This window comes from Dunckerocampus dactyliophorus, chromosome 12, assembly GCF_027744805.1.
Source record: "Dunckerocampus dactyliophorus isolate RoL2022-P2 chromosome 12, RoL_Ddac_1.1, whole genome shotgun sequence".
NCBI lineage: Eukaryota > Metazoa > Chordata > Actinopteri > Syngnathiformes > Syngnathidae > Dunckerocampus > Dunckerocampus dactyliophorus.
Genome location: NC_072830.1, coordinates 5,987,926 through 6,008,120, shown reverse-complemented (window position 1 = coordinate 6,008,120; position 20,195 = coordinate 5,987,926). Strand labels below are relative to the sequence as shown.

At 43.7% G+C, this 20,195-nt stretch overlaps 1 protein-coding gene and 2 non-coding genes across 4 annotated transcripts in view; 1 reads left to right on the top strand and 2 right to left on the bottom strand.

Annotated features, from left to right (window-relative positions):
- Positions 1 to 202: 202 nt before the first annotated feature.
- Positions 203 to 20,195, top strand: part of plekhg2 (pleckstrin homology domain containing, family G (with RhoGef domain) member 2) — a 46,814-nt gene continuing 26,821 nt past the window's right edge. Inside the window, exons 1-2 of one of the 2 annotated variants that reach the window (XM_054793469.1) lie at positions 203 to 444; positions 11,643 to 11,723. In XM_054793469.1, the coding sequence (XP_054649444.1) occupies positions 11,675 to 11,723 (49 nt within the window). In that variant the 5' untranslated portion in view covers positions 203 to 444; positions 11,643 to 11,674. Of the gene's footprint in view, positions 445 to 11,639; positions 11,724 to 20,195 lie in introns of both variants that reach the window. The other variant, XM_054793468.1, reaches the window with a different exon arrangement.
- On the bottom strand, positions 5,434 to 5,526 carry trnar-ucu (transfer RNA arginine (anticodon UCU)). The gene is made up of 2 exons: positions 5,490 to 5,526; positions 5,434 to 5,469 (listed from the first exon to the last, which is right to left on the bottom strand). It is a non-coding gene; the product is annotated as a tRNA-Arg (tRNA).
- trnar-ucu (transfer RNA arginine (anticodon UCU)) lies at positions 6,520 to 6,612 on the bottom strand. Its single transcript has 2 exons — positions 6,576 to 6,612; positions 6,520 to 6,555 (listed from the first exon to the last, which is right to left on the bottom strand). It is a non-coding gene; the product is annotated as a tRNA-Arg (tRNA).

Below are 20,195 nucleotides of genomic sequence, written 5' to 3'. Positions count from 1 at the left end.
TGTGTGTGTGTGTGTGTGTGTTGAGTCAGCTGAAAGGCAAAGGCCATCTACGGTGAAGATGTCAGCAAGAAAAGATGAGAAACATTCCAGACTTTTTCTCCACATGACTTTGTTCTCCTCTCTCTCTCCTCCTTCTGGACTTCCTCCTCCTCCTCCTCCTCCATCCCTCCCCCTCCACCCCCTCCAGCAGCAGACTGGGTCAGGCTGGTCTCTAGATCGTCAGATCCCGTCTCGAAGAGCGTGGAAGTGGACATTTCTCTCTGTGGACGCGGCGGACAAGCAGACATGACGTCACAGGCGCGATGGACTCTTCATCTTCATCTTCTTCCTCTTCTGTTGACTTTTGCAGCATAAGGAGGACCGTGCACGCGCGTCACACGCACGCATAGTCAGGAATAGTGAGCGCGCGCGTGCGTGGCGGCCAAAGAGCAGCTGGAAGTCAAGGTATGGTCGAACTTTCACACACCCACGTATCGAAGACGTCCTTTTAAAATGTGCACGATGTCCAACTTTTGCTGAGAAGTGAGAAATAACATCAGAATAACACGAAAGTGTGTTATGTTTTTTCTGGTGGCTAAAAGTTAGGTTTTGTGGATTTTTTTAAATAAACTCTTTATTGGAATCATGATCTTTATCGTGGACACTGTATGATTGTCCAGCTGCAGTTAGCATTTTGGCCTAAGGGGCAGCACTGAGCAACACCTTTTTAGACAACCCAAATGAATTATTCCACTGCAGCAATAAAGACAAAGTCGTCTGTGCAAGGATGAAGCAATAATTGTGTTTCCATAAAAAACAAGCAGGAAGTGTGAGAGATGGACGTGCCATTAATTAGGAACATCTCCACCGGACTGATGCTGGGAAAGGTCAGACGTGACATCACGACCACACACACTCAAGTGTCAGTTTAAGTTACAACTGTACTGTACTCCTGACACACACACACAACGCAATGAGAGACAGGAAACCATGGAAGTAGAAATAGTCTGTTCCAGGGTCAAGCTGTGGCCATCATGAAAGCTTTATTAAGTGTACAAGCAATGTTTTAAGTCCCATTGGAACATTCTTAAGTGACATACAAGTGGAAAAAGAAGTGAAGCCTTGTTAATAGTATAAAATGCTAACAGTGCGGTAAGTGTATGGTGTCTTACTGTGCTGAATGTGACCTAACTTCCTTTCCTCTTGTTGACGCTCCACGCTGACATGAAAAGTTGGTTGAATATCAACGTGTACGACCTCAGGGACATTTTTTATAACATTTGTGTTTGTTTTTGCTAAATGACTAGTAAGTGTGTGTGTGTGTGTGTGTGTGTGTGTGAATACAATGGAAACAGCAGGCGATGGCTGTGTGGCGCTATTGTGCGTCCGTCTGTCGCGAGCTGGCGTTGGCACACTATGACCCACTGAGACCACACACACACACACACACACACACACACATAGTAGGATCAAACACATCCATGAAGACATGCTCTGCCCCTTCCAAATCATGTGAGCAAGTGCATGTTGATGTTTATATGACTTTGGCTGTCTTGGCAGCACATGACCATCAAAATAAACATAAGGTTTCAGCTGAAGGTCTTTCATGTGTCGACTTGGTAGCAGAACATCTGAGAGAGACCACCTTGGACATAGCAGCTCAGCCAAAGTGGTCTGGACTGCTTGGACATGAATGTTAACACCCTGCAAGAACTTTACCGACATCCTGAAAGAGATAGAGACATATGAATTGGGAATGGACCACGTTCAGAACTTTTGGAGGTGTTTAGAGGTGTGGGTAGAAGGACATTAATAATAGGTTCTGTTTTACATCTGCTCCAAGAGGAACAATAGATGCTCTGTCCTGGTTTAGGTGCAGTAAACCACAAGTTGTAGGAGTGTTGTGTATACTTTGTGGACTCGGACAAGGAAGTTGGTGCTGTTCTACAGCCAGAGAGGTCCTTGAAGACCCTCAAATTTGGTCTGAACAGGTTTTGGGCTCTGCCATTGAATGACACGGATAGACCAGATCCCTGGGAGCAGTTTGGACCCCGTGAGTGTCCATTTTGAAGACAATTTGCAGGTTTGTACGGTTCAGGGGTCAGCACCTCTAAATGGTGGACGATTTCAACTGTATTGGGAATGAGTATCTGTTCCATGTGTCTTTCTTTGCCTCAGGCCATTTGAGAAAAATCTACAAAACTTGAAAAGGTTCAGTCAAGATGAAGAGCTTTGTTGAAAAACTCAACTCTAGTTGGACCCTAACCCACAACTTTGAATGTCTTACTTCACATCACTTTGAGAAGTCCCACATGCTGTCCTTTGCACCACAGAGTCATGTTCTGTACTGTCTTACCTGTAGGAGTCTTGGAGTTGTTATAGTTTGAGGCCTTGGACAAGGCTGATGGTTCTGTCCTGTAGTGTGTCCTGTAGCAATAGTACTGGTTTGAGGTTATCTGGTCTTCAACGACTACAGACGGAGTAGTCCCTGAAGGACCCCCAACATGGTCTGAACACGGCCTTGCTTCACATATCTTCGAGAAGAATGCGCTGTCCATGACTAACTCAAGTCATGTGACACCGTATTACAGATGGTAAGGAGTCAGCATGCCATCACATGAAGATTTACCAGTCCACTCATTTTCTATGCTGCTTATCCTTACTCGGGTCACGGGTATGCTGGAGCTTATCTCACCTGACTTCGGGCTAGAGGTGGGGTACACCCTGGACTGGTTGCCAGCCAATCACAGGGCACATTTAGACAAACAACCATTCACACTCACATTCATACCTATTTAGAGTTGCCAGTTAACCTCACATGCATGTTTGTGGAATGTGGGAGGAAGCCGGAGTACCTGGAGAAAAACCTCACACCCACTGGGAGAACATGCAAACTCCACACAGAGATGCCCAACGGAGGCTCCAACCCAGATCTTCCAGGTCTCCTGACTGTGTGGCCAACATGCTAACCACATGCTAACCCATTTAGCAGTCTTCTTTCACAATGTTGTCCAATACTTGAAAAGGTTCAGTCAGGATGAAGACCTATGCTGGAAAGCTCAACTCTGATGGGATTTGAACCCACAACTCTTGAATGTTTTAGTTCATATCACTTCCAGAAGTCCAACACACTGCGCCACACAGTCATGTTCTGTACTGGTTTAGCTGTAGGAGACCGGGGGTTGTTGGCCTGTGTATTGCTTTGTGGACTTGGACAAGGCAGATGGTTGTCCTCTACTGTGTCCTGTAGGGAACGCAGCAAAAGTACTGGTTTTAGGCTATCTGGTCTTCACCAGCCAGAGTGGACCCTGAAGGACTTCCAACATTGTCTTGCTTCACATGTCTTTGAGAAGAACGCGCTGTACATTGTACCACAGAGTCATTTGACATCATGAACTGTGTTACAGATGCTAAGAAGTCAGCGTACCGTCACGTGGACATTTAGCGGTCTTCTTTCACAATGTTGTCCAAAACCTGAAAAGGTTCAGCCACGATGCAGAAAAACTCAACTCTGGTGGGACTCTTTGAATATCTTACATCACGTCTTCTGTGAGCTATCCATTGTGCCACGGAGTCAAGTTATGTCATGTTGTGTTATGTTGAGCTATGTTCACAGGAGTTACAAGAGTCTTGGAGTTGCTGGCCTGTTTACCGTTTGTAGACTTGGACAGTGCAGATGGTTCTGTCCTCTAGTGTGTCCTATAGGGGACACAGCGATCGCGCTGGTTTTAGGCTATCTGGTCTTCACATAACCACAGCCAGAGTGGTCCCTGACTAACCTCCAACATGGTCTGAACAGGCTTTGGTTTCTCTGGGAGCCGTTTGGAGTGGCATTTTGAGGACTTTAGGGCTTCAGGACACTGGGACAATTTGCAGGGGTCCATCCATCCACTTTCTATGCCGCTTATCCTCATTAGGGTCACGGGGGTATGCTGGAGCCTATCCCAGCTGACTTCTGGCCGCAGGGCACATATAGATAGACAATCATTCACACTCGCTGAAGGACTTCCAACATGGTCTGAACATGATCTTGCTTCACGTCTTTGAGAAAAACACGCTGTACATTGTATCACGGAGTCATGTGACACACTGCACCATGTTACAGATGGTAAGGAGTCAGCATAACATCACATGGACATTTAGCAGTCTTCTTTCACAATGTTGTCCAAAACCTGAGAAGGTTCAGCCATGATGCAGCACTATGCCGAAAACCTCTACTCTGGTGGGAACCAAACCAACAACCTTTGAACTTCTTACATCAAATGTCTTTTAGCAGTCCAATGAGCTATCCATTGCGCCACAGTCATTTTGTCTTTCACTTTTGGTCCAGAGGACTACAAAATAATAGGAGTCTCTTCAACAAGGCAGATGGTTCTGTCCTCAGGTGTGTCCTATAGTAATAGCAATAGTAGCAATAGTAGCAATAGTACTGGTTTAGGCTATCTGGTCTTTACACAACCACACCTGGACAATGTGCAGGTGTGAAGGGTTCAGGGGTCATCACTTCCAAATCTGAGCTCCTCTGCAGGAAAATGGTTGACCATTCCAACTTGATAGGGAATGAGTCCCTGCTCCAAGTGTGTTTCTTGGCCTAAGTGCAATGACATGAGTCTGTTGGACATTTGAGAAAAATCTACAAAACTTGAAAAGGTTAGGTCAAGATTAAGAGCTTTTCTGAAAAACTCAACTCTGGTGGGACGCAAACCCACTGAATGACTTAGTTCATATCCTTTCTAGAAGTCTAACGCGTTGTCCATTGTGCCACAGAGTCATGTCTCGCGGTGGTTTAGGTCTAGTAGACCATTATCTGTTGTCCAAAACCTGAAACGGTTGAGTAATGATGCAAAGCTATGCTGAAAAACTCAAAACTGGTGGGATACGAACCCACAACCTTTGAATGTCTTACATCAAATGTCTTTTAGAAGTCCAATGCACTATCCATTGAGCCATAGAGTCATGTTATGCACTGCTTTGGGTCCAGTGGACCACAAGCTGTAGGAGTCCTGGAGTTGCTGGCCTGTTTATATTTCGTGGACGTGAACAGGGCAAATGGTTCTGTCCTCTAGTGTGTCCCATAGGGGACACAGCGATAGTACTGGTTTTAGGCTATCTGGTCTTCACAGAACCACAGCCAGAGTGGTCCCTAACTAACCTCCAACATGGTCTGAACAGGCTTTGGTTTCCCTGGGACCCGTTTGGAGTGTTATTTTGAGGACTTTAGGGCTTTGCTGGTCTACCACAGGACACTTGGACAATTTGCAGGTGTGAAGGGTTCAGGGGTCATCACCCTGCTCTGCAGGAAAATGGTGGACCATTCCAACTTGATAGGGAATGAGTCCCTGCTCTAAGTGTGTTTCTTTGCCTCAGTGCAAAGACATGAGTCTGTTGGACTTTTGAGAAAAATCTACAAAATTGAAATGGTTCAGTCAAGATTAAGACCTTTTCTGAAAAACACAACTCTGGTGGGACTCGAACCCACAACCTTTGAATGACTTACTTCATGTCCCTTCTAGAAGTCCAACGCGCTGTCCATTGCGCCACAGAGTCACCTTTGGTCGCAGTTTAGTTCCAGTAGACCATTAGCTATGGGGCTCCAGGCAGTGTTGGACTGGTCATAGTTTGTAGACTTGGACAGGCCAAATGGTTCCGTCCTCTTGTGTGTCCTGTGGGGGACGCAGTGATAGTACTGGTTTTAGGCTATCTGGTTTTCACCAACTACAGCCAGAGTGGTCCCTGAAGAACTTCCAACATGGTCTGAACATGGTCTTGCTTCACATGTCTTCAAGAAGAACGTGCTGTACATTGTACCACAGAGTCATATGATACCCTGCACCATGTTACAGATGGTAAGGAGTCAGCGTACATTCAGGTGGACATTTAGCAGTCTTCTTTCACCAAGTTGTCCAAAACCTGAAAAGGTTCAGTCATGTTGCAGAAAAACTCAACGCTGGTGGGACGCAAACCCACAACCATTGAATGTCTTACATCAAATGTCTTTTAGAAGTCCAGTGTGCCATCCATTGCACCAGAGAGTCATGTTATGCACCGCTTTAGGTCCAGTGGACCACAAGCTATAGGCGTCTTAGAGTTGCTGGCCTGTTTATAGTTTGTGGACTGGACAGGGCAGATGATTCTGTCCTCTAGTGTGTCCTATAGGGGAGGCAGCGACAGTACTGATTTTAGGCTATCTGGTCTTCACATAACCACAGAACCACAGCCAGAGTGGTCCCTGACTAACCTCCAACATGGTCTGAACAGGCTTTGGTTTCCCTGGGACCCGTTTGGAGTGTAATTTTGAGGACTTTAGGGCTTTGCTGGTCTACCACAGGACACTGGGACAATTTGCAGGTGTGAAGGGTTCAGGGGTCATCACCCTGCTCTGCAGGAAAATGGTGGACCATTCCAACTTGATAGGGAATGAGTCCCTGCTCCAAGTGTGTTTCTTTGCCTCAGTGCAAAGACATGAGTCTGTTGGACATTTGAGAAAAATCTACAAAATTGAAATGGTTCAGTCAAGATTAAGAGCTTTTCTGAAAAACACAACTCTGGTGGGACTCGAACCCACAACCTTTGAATGACTTACTTCATGTCCCTTCTAGAAGTCCAACGCGCTGTCCATTGCGCCACAGAGTCACAACTGGTAGCAGTTTAGGTCCAGTAGACCATTAGCCGTAGGGCTCCAGGAGGTGTTAGACTGGTCATAGTTTGTAGACTTGGACAGGCCAAATGGTTCCGTCCTCTAGTGTGTCCTGTGGGGGACGCAGCGATAGTACTGGTTTTAGGCTATCTGGTTTTCACCAACTACAGCCAGAGTGGTCCCTGAAGAACTTCCAACATGGTCTGAACATGGTCTTCCTTCACATGTCTTCGAGAAGAACGCGCTGTACATTGTACCACAGAGTCATATGATACCCTGCACCATGTTACAGATGGTAAGGAGTGAGCGTACATTCAGGTGGACATTTTGCAGTCTTCTTTCACCAAGTTGTCCAAAACCTGAAAAGGTTCAGTCATGTTGCAGAAAAACTCAACACTGGTGGGACGCAAACCCACAACCATTGAATGTCTTACATCAAATGTCTTTTAGAAGTCCAGTGTGCTATCCATTGCACCAGAGAGTCATGTTATGCACCGCTTTAGGTCCAGTGGACCACAAGCTGTAGGCGTCTTGGAGTTGCTGGCCTGTTTATAGTTTGTGGACTTTGACAGAGCAGATGATTCTGTCCTCTAGTGTGTCCTATAGGGGAGGCAGCGACAGTACTGATTTTAGGCTATCTGGTCTTCACATAACCACAGAACCACAGCCAGAGTGGTCCCTGACTAACCTACAACATGGTCTGAACAGGCTTTGGTTTCCCTGGGACCCGTTTGGAGTGTCATTTTGAGGACTTTAGGGCTTTGCTGGTCTACCACAGGACACTGGGACAATGTGCAGGTGTGAAGGGTTCAGGGGTCATCACCCTGCTCTGCAGGAAAATGGTGGACCATTCTAACTTGATAGGGAATGAGTCCCTGCTCCAAGTGTGTTTCTTGGCCTCAGTGCAAAGTCATGAGTCTGTTGGACATTTGAGAAAAATCTACAAAACTTGAAATGGTTCAGTCAAGATTAAGAGCTTTTCTGAAAAACACAACTCCTTTGAATGACTTACTTCATGTCCCTTCTAGAAGTCCAACACGCTGTCCATTGCGCCACAGAGTCACATTCCATGATGTTTTTGGTCCAGTAGACCATTAGCTCTAGGGCTCCAGGAGGCGTTGGACTGGTCATAGTTTGTAGACTTTGACAGGGCAGATGGTTCCGTCCTCTTGTGTGTCCTGTGGGGGACGCAGTGATAGTACTGGTTTTAGGGGTCTTTACATAAGTACAGCCAGAGTGGCCCCTAAATGACCTCCAACATTGTCTGAACGTGGTCTTGCTTCAGATGTCTTTGAGAAGAACATACTGTCCATTGTACCACAGAGTCATGTGACACCCTGCACCATGTTAGAGATGGTTAGAAGTCAGTGTACCATCGCGTTGACATTTAGCAGTCCTGGACGGTCCTCTGGACTCCGTGGAGGAAGTGGGGGAGAGAAGGATGTTGGCTAAGCTGACATCCATCATGGACAACACCTCTCACCCGCTACATGACACTGTGGGTTCCCTTAGCAGCTCCTTCAGAAGCAGACTGTTACACCCACAGTGTAAGAAGGAGAGGTTCCGCAGGTCCTTCATACTGACCGCTGTCAGGCTCTACAACACCTGCACCACTTGAACCATGTGTCACTATGTATTCTTTACTTGCGTATCTTGCTTGCTGCTGTAACAAGTGAATTTCCCTGCTGTGGGATAAATAAAGTACTATACAGTATTCTTTCACGATGCTGTCCAAAACTTCAGTCAGGAAGAAGAAGAGGTTTTTTGTGGGATTTGAACCCACAACCTTTGAATGTCTCATGTCACATGTTACCTAGAACTCCAGCACACTATCCATTGCATCACAGAGTCATATTCTGTCCTGCGTTAGGTGCAGTAGACCACAGCCTGTCATAGTTTTTGAGGTGTTGGACTGTTTATAGTTTGTGGACTTGGACAGGGCAGATGATTCTGTCCTCTAGTGTGAAGGTCTTTGCTGAAAAACAGTCTTCTTTCATGATGATGCTTTGTTGAAAATCTCAAATCTCAACCTTTGAAAGCGTTACTTCACATGTCTTCTACAAGGCCACCATGCTGTCCATTGCACCGCAGTGTTATGTGACACCCAGCACTGTGTTACAGATGGTTAGGCGTCAGCGTACCATCACATGGACATTTAGCAGTCTTCTTTGACAATGTTGTCTTAAAGTGAACATCTAGTAAAGCTGTCTAAAGAGAATTGGGTTTTGGAGGGAGGGGCGCATGGATCCTGGGAGGCCTCCCTGCTTGAGTGATGTCATATAAACATCAGCACACATGTAGATAGCATAGCATAGTGTTTTTAGAGAGTTTCGTGAAGCTTGTCACATCATTTTAGGACATTACAAACGTGTTCTTCTCTTGTGTTGTTTTTGTTTGGTGTCCAATCCTGCTGCCTCTTATTACCAGTCTTCTTTTTTTAACTACTGCTGTATTTTATTTTCATTTTGTTTTCTCCTGCAGCTTTACATGCTTTTGTTTCAACACAGTCATTATTTTCAAACATTTTTTCATTAGAAAGAGATTTTGTGGCTAAGTTCCTGCCATGGACATGTTTAAAAATTCTCTGATGTCAAGCTGAGAAACAAAAATTTCCTGCAGTGTGAACAAACCAACAACCCAACATGTGTTTGTGAGCCATCTTGTCTTATTATTCAGAGTTGAAGTTAATTCTGGTGGGACTCAAACCCACAGCCTTTGAATGTCCTCACATATCTGTTAGAAGTCCAACACGTGCTCCGTTGCGTCACATGACTAGTGCTCAGAAGACGCTAATACACATATTTTCATACATGTCATTTCACGAGTACTTACACTTAGCATTTTGAGTGTATAAGTGCATTCACACTGAAACGATCAAAATGAGGGACTGCGCAATAATTGACACTTACCAGCCTCAATCGGCGCCATCTTGGGTGCGTAGCGGAAGGGGAGAGACTTTCGCTTCATGTGAAGCAGAGGGTACACGCAAGCCAGAAAAACTCTTCAATTAATTTTGAATTACTGTACAATCAAGAAGTGGGGCATATTTTATCAGGCGATGGAAATGTTGACGGAAGTGGCAGGGCGAGTGGTTGCAATTCTCCATTAAATAGGCGAGAAGAAGAGGAAGCGGGTACATATTGTGACTGTTGTTCCCACTAAGTGTGCAACGACAAATTTGCAGACTCAAGAATGAAGTACACAGGCTGTGCTTCAAATGGAATACTTCATAATGTATACTGTCCACACTGTGTACTTAGTTCCTGAGGGCTTTGACAATGTAGTGCTGTCCCAAATTCAAAAAAAGTTAGATCAGGTCGTTTGTAAGAAGATGACACGTTAAAAGTCTCATCAAACTATGTGCACATTTAAAAAACACTTACTTAAATGATGATCACAATTTAAATTAAAATGTACTTGCTTCTTTTTCTTCTGTTCATTCCTTTCAGTCGTTTTTCTGTTCATTTAAAGTTAGTCCCTCCCCTTTCCCTACATAGCCAAGATGGCGATGATTGAGTGTGGTAAGTGTCCAGGACTGGGCACTCACCATTTTGGGCGTTGTGAGTGCAACATCCGAGTACTGACATCGCATTGCATTTTGCCCTAAATGCACTTATGCACTCAAAAGATGAAGCCTGTGTTCCAAATCGTCCATGTCCACACCTACAGTTACCATTTTGAGTGCATAAGTGCATTCATGCTGAGAGGTACAGCAAAATGCAGATGATGTTACACTCAACACGCCCCAAACTGGTGAGTGTGCAGCGGTATTCACCCTCAACCATCTCCATCCTGGCTATGTAGCAGAAGGGGAGGGACTAACTCGAGTGGTTGCAATTCACAATTAAAAAGGAGAAAAGAAGAGGAAGCGGACACATTGTCATTTCTGTTAAGAGCACAGCGAAAGTAATGGATTTGGGACAGCTTTACAATGTCTGCAGTGTACATAGTACACATTTAAGTGTACAGTAAGTACAGAAGGGGGCACAGCCATAGTGTACACAGTATACTTATTAAAGAGTACTGATGTAAGTGTAGTAAAACCTCGCCTCTTTGCACTTAGAATGTCGTGGTTCCACTCTATCACGGTTTTGCAAAAATATATTAATAAATCATGCTGTTTTTGTGGATGAATACGGCCTATTATTAGTCAAAAGTATGCACCTTTAAGCTAATTTTATGTATTTGTGGCCTACATTTTCAAGCATAAAAATGGCTAAATTGACTGAAATACAAACATCAGACATTCAGAAGACCCATTCAAAGATGTTATGATGATAAGTAGTGTAGTCCTACACTGGTCACTAGGTGTCAGTAATGTTACTGTAATGTTCGGTGAGACACACAAGCACCAGTCTTGATCGGCGGAACATTGCAGGTTTGAATTATGCTTTTATTGCAGGTTTGAATTATCTCACAACAGGCATAATAATCCCTAACACCAGCTACTGTTGTGGCCGTAACCCACGCCAAGCTAATAGTCAGCTCTGAACCATGACATCAGCACAGGAACACCTTTACATCAACAGACACGAGCATGAGTCTTATGCCTTAAATGGCTTATTTTCTGTTATTATGTCTACTATATTGGTTAATACGAGTGTAAAGGCGACCGTAGGGGTGTTATTTTATGGAAAGAGGGCTCTAATAATGTTACAAATCCATATTTAGAAGGTTGTAAACAGGTTTCCAATGCTCTAACTATGAATATATTTGATTCATACACAGTATAAGAAATCCTAATTTGCGACACAGCACAAGGAATGTCCATCAACCTGCATTGCTACTCCCTGTTGGTGTGACCCACTTCTTCTGCATGCAGACAGCTGCTCCTTCTTCTTCTTCTTCTGCTTCGTGTAGTACAATGGACAAATTTGGGTCAACGTGTATCAATGACTTTGCAGGAGGTCGTCGTCCTTCAGTGAACACGCATTCTTGTTTTCCAGCCAAACGCGACAGTTCTTCTCCTGTGGAGACGAGAAGCAAAAGAAAGCTGAACATGTTCTCTGTCTCTCCTCTCCAGCAGGTTTCTTCCTCTCGCTGTGACATCATCGCATCATGCCTGAGGGGTCACGGCGGGGGAGTCCCAGATCGTCCAGCAACACAGGTCAGCTTCACTCAACTCTTGTTATTGAATCTTCACATAGTTTGGTTTGGTTTGGTTTAATTTTATTTGAACATGCATGCTGGTTACAATGGAATACATCTCATGGATCATTTCATGGTTCCGCATGTCCAAAAAGAGTAGGAAAGCTTCCCGGTATTTAATCCTACCCCCCGTCCGTTCCACATCTTGTGTAGTACATATTGTTCACTTCCTGTATTGGATGTAATATTATTCCATTCCAAGTTATTGTTAACTTTATGCATTATTTTAGCAGTTTGAAAATGTACTAAATGAGCAAATTTTAATATTTGTGATTTTAAAAATAAAGGGTTTGTATGTACATATGTATATCTATTATGAATTATCCTCACCGATCTTTTTTGCCGTACATCGAGTGAGTGAAGGATGCTTTTATAATTATTGTCCCATATTTCCACACAATAAGTTAGATATGGTAATACCAAAGATCAGTAAAGAGCGTGGAGTGATTTTTGATCAAGACCGAATTTTGCTTTATTCAGTATTGAAGTATTTCTCGCCACCTTTTTTTGTATATTTTTTATATGAGATTTCCAACTCATTTATTTGTCAATTATGATCCCAAGAAATGTATTTTCTTTCACTCTTTCAATGTCTACTCCGTATGTACAGTATGTATCGTATGTATCCTTTCTGCTATTTCCAAATAGCATTATTTTAGTTTTACTTAAGTTCAAGGATAATCTGTTTTTATCGAACCATGGCTTTAATATGACTATATCATTCTTGACCTTTTTAATTAGCTCTTGTGTCCTTTCCCCAGAACAAAAGCAGTAGTATCATCCACCCATAATGCCAGCTTTAAGTCCTTTGTCACTTTACAAACATCATTGATATACAAATTGAACAGTTTTGGTCCCAATATTGACCCCTGGGGTACTCCACACATGATATTTAAAGTCATAGATGTGTATTCTCCTAGCTTTACAAATTGCTTCCTGTTTGCTAAGTAGCTTTTAAAATATTGTGATTAATTGTATTGAAGGCTTTTCTAAGATCCATGAACACTGCAACTGCACACTTTCTGTGGTCTATAGCAGTGATCCAACTCCCGGGCCGAGGCCCGATACCGGGCCGTGGGTCATTTGGTAGCGGTCCGGACAGAAAGAAAAAATAATATCCATGATGTTTTATTTTTAAAAGTTGCCGGATTCTCTCTGTTACATCCGTCTCACTAGATGCATGTCCATTGTGCGTGTGCTAACTTTCTCTCGTCGCACAGATAGACTACTATACTGTATTTTTATCATTTTTCTTTCACCTCATATTTGGTCCTAAATGCTGATACTATGTGGAAATGCATAAAGGTAAGTTTTGATGGCTTATTGAGTGCTAATGTGCACATTTGTCTCAAGTTAATTCATGCTAGCACACTGCCTTTTACCACACACGTCAAACAGCGATGTAATCATCTCATAATCTCTCCGGAAAAACTCCAGAGATAAGATAAATTAGATCGCTATAATGTACGAACCCCAACCCCCACTGCCCCCTGGTCCACGGGAGATTTGTCAAAAAAGGTTGTGGACCACTGGTCTATAGCATTAGTAATTGCCTCGATCAGTGCCATAGAAGTTGAAATGTGAGCTCTGTGTCCGTATTGACTAACTGCTAGTAATTTATTGTTATTAATACATTTTTCCAACTTGTTATTAAATAGATTCTCGATCATTTTAGAAAATTGGGGTAATTGGTCGGTCTGAAACTGGTTGGTAATTTGTAAATTGATGTTTATCTCCATTTTTGAAAATTGGAACCACTTTAGCTATTTTCATTTCCTGTCTGAAATGATAAGTTACTCATACATGTTAACAGTTGTACAACCTCATTGATAACCCTTTTAACTGTTTCTATTTCAATTCCATTACAATCAGTTGATGTTTTTGCTTTAACATTTTTGACAATGTCAGCGATTTCCTTTTTAGTGACATCAGTGAGAAACATGGAATTGAGATTCCTATCTATGGTTTCATTCCATTCGTCCATTGTCCAGAGTTTTGGAATTTATTCTTCCCGTTTTGGTCCAATATTTACTAAATAATTGTCAAACATTTCAACTACCTCATTCATATCATTCTTATTAGTGTTTCCAACCATAAAATAGTGAGGGAGGTCTGCTTTCTTAGTGCTGTTCTTTATAAGATGCTCTAAGTCGCTCTAATGTTGTTTTTATTCTTGTCTGGTAAATGACTATGCACAGTCTCAAGATTGTTGTCAACTTATTTTTCTAAGTCTTATATAGCTGATGACAAGCTGCAAGGTGCACGTCAGCTAGCAAACATCAGCCGTGTTGACGGTCAAAAAGTTTTGAAGGTAACTTTAAAGTGTTGCAATGAAAGACAAACACAATCGGTCTTTGTAATTACTCACACAACTGACTTTATTAGTCCCAACGCTTTCACTTCCTGACATGCACACACAGGAAGTTGCATGATTTGTGGTGCTGAAGTGCAGAAACACACACACACACACACACACACACACACACACACACACACACACACACACACACACACAGAATAAGTAAACTTTCGTTGTGTTGATGGTAACCATAGAAAAGAACCAAGCAGAAAATAAAGCAACGCCCGAGATAAGCCTCCAGGAAGAGAGAGCAGGAGGGGAGGGGGAGACAAGCAGGAGGGGGCTGGGAGTTCAAGGAATCAGACGGGGAAGAAAAAGACGAGTGGATGAAGAGGAATCCTTTATAGCGCCACTTGTGTTTTTGTTTGTTGAAGTGAACCAAGAATCTGGTCAGCGTCATCAGCCTATCACTGCTCAGTCTGAACCCCCCCCACAAAACCACACACACACACCTCAAAGCCAGCCCCCCCCACACACATGCACACTTGCGGCCGCACCTCACTCTGGCCCTGCATTAAAAAGCCCACAGAACTCCTTGCAGAGAGAACACACACACGTGTACGGAATGTACCGAAGCTGTAATGTTCCTGCATGGGACAAACAGACAATCAGACGCAAGCTGACCTGAACACAAAGATGCGTGGCTGTGTCTCAATTCGCCCGGATGTTGCGCTCAAAACCGTAGAAATGGTCGACATGAGTTTTGACTGCTGCTGTGTCTCACTTGGCGCCATTGCGTGCTTCCAGAAGTGCATAAGTGAGTGCATAAATGCCTTTATACTGACAAGCAGAGCAAAATGCGGTGTACTGTCAGCACCTGGATGTTGCCGTGATGGACGCTAACCAACCTCAATAGTGGCCACCTTGGCTACATAACGGAAGAGGAGGGATTAACTTGAAATAATGGCAGAGGAGCATCCAGTGGATAGTAATGAACAGAAGAGAATTGCGATTGTCATTTCCACTAAGTGTGCAACAACGATAATGGATTTGGGATGGCACTAGGCTGTCATAATGTGTGTACTCAGTAACTAAATATACAATGTACGCTGCCAGAAGTATTCCATTCCAGACACAGCAATACAGGCTTCTATCCAACTACAGCATATTTGCATTTACGTTTCACCGTGACCTCCTCTTCCTCTACAAAGCCAACATGGCGTCTTCTGAGAGGGGTAAGTGTATGACAAAGTGAACGCACTATGTTTCCCATTTTGAGTGCAACATCAGGGTCTCGACAGTGCACAGTACTTCTCAGTGTGAAAGCACTTATGCACTCCAAAGACTAAGGGCCACTCCCAATTCTACCCCTGAGCCCTTCCCCTTGGTGTTACCCTTATCCCTTCACTTTGTAACCGAGGGCCAAAGGGAAGGGGTATTCACCACTTGGGTGTAAGTACGCAAGTGCACCAATTGAGAGACAGAGACAGTGAAATCCAGGAAGAAGGCTTAGTTTAAATGTAAATACAGTAGATCCCTGCTATTTGGTAGGTTTACAATCTGAGACCCCCAACAAATGGCAAAAAACAGCCATAAAAATGCCTATTTTTGACAGTCTAAGCTTTATAATATACCTCACAGGCCAATTAAAGGCATTTTAAAGTACAGTAGACGCCCCTACAACGTAAATAATCCGTCCCGAGAACCTTTATGTTATAGAGTTTACAAAGCGTAAAATACATGTAAATAGCCTAATCCGTTCCAAGATCTTCCCAAACTCACCCCTTTGGCCCTTCAAAATATTCAAAGTCCACCAAATATGGTGGGAAAATATAAGAAAACGTTAGCATAAACATAGTAGAGTAACATTCCAATATAAAATAAGGTAATAAATAAGATTACTGTAAATGAATAAAACTGAAAAACAAAAACAATCTTACCGTTCACGAGATGTCTTGATCAGGAGCACCCAAGTGGAGGCAGGAGGAGGAGGAGGACTAGCCTGAGTCGAAACGCGACTCAAAGAGTCTATGAGTCAGCTGGTCTCACAAACAAACGCACACACACTACACGATAATGCTGTGTGCAAAATTTTATTTTGTAACTTAACTTCATTGTTTAAGTTAGTTTAAGGGCGACAACGAAGAGGAAAGGAGGTTGAAGGGAGAAGCCTGTCTCTCACACAACTCATGTACGGGCTGTATAAGTCAGCCAATGAGATGAGAGCGTAGGCGGTGCCCCGGTAATCAGCCAATGAGATGAGAGCGGAGGCGGTGCCCGGAAAATCAGCCAATGAGAGCGTGATGCATCAGAAGGCGTCACCAAGTGTACGCTGTTAGTCTGAATTTGCAATTTGTAATAAAGTTGATTGGAAAAAAAACTTGCACCGACTTGACACTTTACGTTATATGGAATTTCTTACGTAAATACGATGCAAAAACTTTACATAAATTCTTTACACTCAGTGGAATTTACGTAAAAGGAGGTTTATGTTATGCGAGGTACTACTGTATAACATGTCTAGGTACTCACAACTAATGAATTATAATGAAAGAAGATCAATTGGAGAACTGCTGGAATTAGTGTCACAGTCTAGTCTTTAGCCTGGTCGTCTCCTGTGGCACCGCCTCCATCTCTCTCTAAAGTGGCTAGCATTGGTAGGCGACTCGCTTCTCCGCAATGCTGCTGTTTCGTCCCGGCTGGCAGTCCCAGATGATGCAGGCCTTCCTCCAAGCTGCGTCTACATAATCCACACTTCTTGCTTGTTGTAATACAGTGATTCGGCTAATTTATGGTCCCGTTCTAATCTTGTGACATCTCGCATACTTCGAGTTAAAGGCGGTCGATATAGCAACTTTTGCGCAACATTGCCATTGGATCCTGACAGCATGGAGCAGTGTCAAAAAAATCCACAATCACCAAGGAGTTTTGAAAGGCTGGACTACTGCATGAAGAGGACAGGTTAAGTTCAACGGCTAATTTGCCTCGAGCCAAAAGTGACACTGAGTGCGGCAACAAAAGTGAGAGAGAGATGACAACACAAAAAAGTGTGTAATGAAGAAATTTCGAGGCTGTTCAGTTCCGACAAGGAAGATGAAGACAGCAGTGAATGACTTTTCTGTTAGGCTGCTGTTTAACCAGCCGTCTTATGTGCACGGTTTTGGGGAAAAAAACATTTATCAGCAGGAAACGAGAGCAGAATCAGCCTGAAAATGAAGTTGATACCATTGAAAAGCGTTACTCTCCTTGGGGTCATCATTACTAACACCTTAACATGGACTACTTGTATCAAAGGACTTGTTAAGAAAACTGCTAGGAGATTATACATCCTGGGACGTACTAAAAACCTCCTCCCTCTCAGAGCACGAATCACCATCTACAAGGCAAACTTACAACCACTTATGGAGTTTGCTTCTCCTATTTGGAGTGGAGCAGACACCACAGCACTTACACTATGAGACAGGCTGCAGAGGAAAACCCGCCGATGACTAAAAATCGAGGAACCACTCAGAGCAGGAATTCTTCCACTTGAACATAGGAGGAAAGTTTGCTACGATGCAGAAGCCCTCTATTTAAACGCAAACCTTTCTTTGCTGTGTTATGATGTGGCAGCCTTGTACGCTGGACAAAATCATGAGGAAGAAACTGATGGTGATGGTTGCAGAGAGGTCACGCAAACAGATTGTCGAGGGGAGTTTCCTTCGGACGAGATGACACAACGTAAACACAGGGAAACTCTCAGGATGTGTGCACGTGTGTCTGTGTTCCACACACGCTGACCCTGAAGTACAGTGGAGACGTGATTTCATGATAGCCACGGTTTGACCCTGTAACAGACTATTTAGGGAAACATTCAAGATTCAAGAGTCTTTATTGTCAATTCACCATATATCAAGGACATCCATCCATTCGTTTTCTATGCCGCTTATCCTGTATCAAGGACATACAGTATCGAAATTACGTTTTTTTCCCTCCACGGTGCAATTAAATTAGACAGCATAAACAAGGAGTAAAAGAAGGTGTATATACAGTGAATTGTAAAGGAGATTATACTGTATATATTATAGCATGTATACTTCTTCTATGCTACATAGCCAGAATAGTATGGACAATCAACAAAGAAATGCCAACGGTGCAAATACGGCTAGATGTGCAAAAATACGAGGTAGAATAGCTAACAAATAAGAAACACAATCAGAAGCTGACAAGTGAAGTACACTGTAGATGTAAATAGTTTTTTAGCAAATCTTAGTCAGTTTGAGGGCCGCACAGGCGTCTTGTGGTTAGCATGTTGGCCATACAGTCAGGATTTTTTGGGTTTTCTCCGGGTACTCCGGTTTCCTCCCACATTCCAAAAACATGCATGTTAGGTTACTTGGCGACTCTAAATTGTCCATAGATATGAATGTGAGTGTGAAAGGTTGTTTGTCTATATGTGCCCTGCCATTGACTGGCGACCAGTCCAACTGGGATAGGCTCCAGCATACCCCCGTGACCCTAATGAGGTTAAGCGGCATAGAAAATGAAGGATGGATGGTCAGTTTGAGTCCATGTTGGCAGGCGTCGTGTGACATGAGCAGTGCTTCCTTATTGGTGGCTCCAGCAGTGATCGGCTTCAAACGTCATCCAGCGTTTCCTCAACTATTTTGTGGGACATGTTAGAACAAAGCCGGGGGTCAAAGTGCATTCAAACATCTGCTCCCAGTGTGAGGCCCACAAATGGTTTTGGTAAGTGTTGGAGCTTGTCGGTGGAGATGGAGGTGAGCAGCTCGTGAACATGCATGACGATGTAATGACATGTTGCTGCACAGCTGATGACAAGGCAGAGCGTCGTAAAGTTTGATGCCTGTGTCACATGACCGTATAAGGAGCACGTACGGCGAAGAGCCATCGTGGCTGTAATGACAGCGTGGATTCCACTCCGCCTCAGCGCTTCACAGCGCGCACTTAAAGGGAAATTCCAAGGTAACATGGCAGCGTTCTCAGACACGCTTCGGTCTTCCATTTCATGTTTGTGCAATTTTCAGCGTCCCTGGAAAATCATTTTGGGTCATTAATGACACGGAAATCTGACCTGGCAAAAAAAAAAAAGTCTGACCTGAAGTGATGCCAACATCCTGAAGGGATGCAAAATCTACCTCACGTTCAATGAAGGACGGGAGGAAACCAAAATACTCAAAAGACATCAAGGAACTGGACAATGGCGTCATCTCAACTACAAGGAAAAGACACAACTCACAAAGACTTGATGCATCTTGAAGTCATCAACAATCGACAATATGCGAAATTCAACAATATTAAGCTGTACGTTTCATTCATGGTACATGTCCAATAAGTTCTTACCTGATGCACAGGTTAATTGGTTCCATCCATCCATCCATCCATTTTCTATACCGCTTCTTCCTCATTAGGGTCGCGGGGGTATGCTGGAGCCTATCCCAGCTGACTTCGGGCGACAGGCGGGGTACACCCTGGACTGGTCGCCAGCCAATCGCAGGGCACATATAGACAAACAACCATTCACGCTCACATTCATACCTATGGACAATTTTAGAGTCGTCAATTAACCTCACCTGCATGTTTTTGGAATGTGGGAGGAAGCCGGAGTACCCGGAGAAAACCCACGCGCACACGGGGAGAACATGCAAACTCCACACAGAAATGCCCAGGGGAGAATCGAACCCAGGTCTTCCCGATCTCCAAGCTGTTACTGTGTTGGCCAATGTGCTAACCACTAGACCACCGTGCGGCCCTAATTGGTTCCAGATAATTGAATTTCTGCTAAGTAGGTCTCAACATTAATAAATGGAATATTTTCTAAATGTGCCCTGTGACTGACTGGCGACCAGTCCAGGGTGTACCCCGCCTCTCGCCCGAAGTCAGCTGGGATAGGCTCCAGCATACCCCCGCGACCCTAATGAGGATAAGCGGCATAGAACATACTGTAGATGGACAGATGGACTTTCTAAATAAGATTTTTACCATTATTAGAGCCTTGTACATGAAATATGGGGCAACACAGTCAACTCCGCTATTTACAATGTGTATTTATTCTGTCTTGCTTTACTTGGTTATTATCTGATGTCCCTGCATATTCTGACTTATCTTTTTGTTTTCCTTATTGTTATTTGT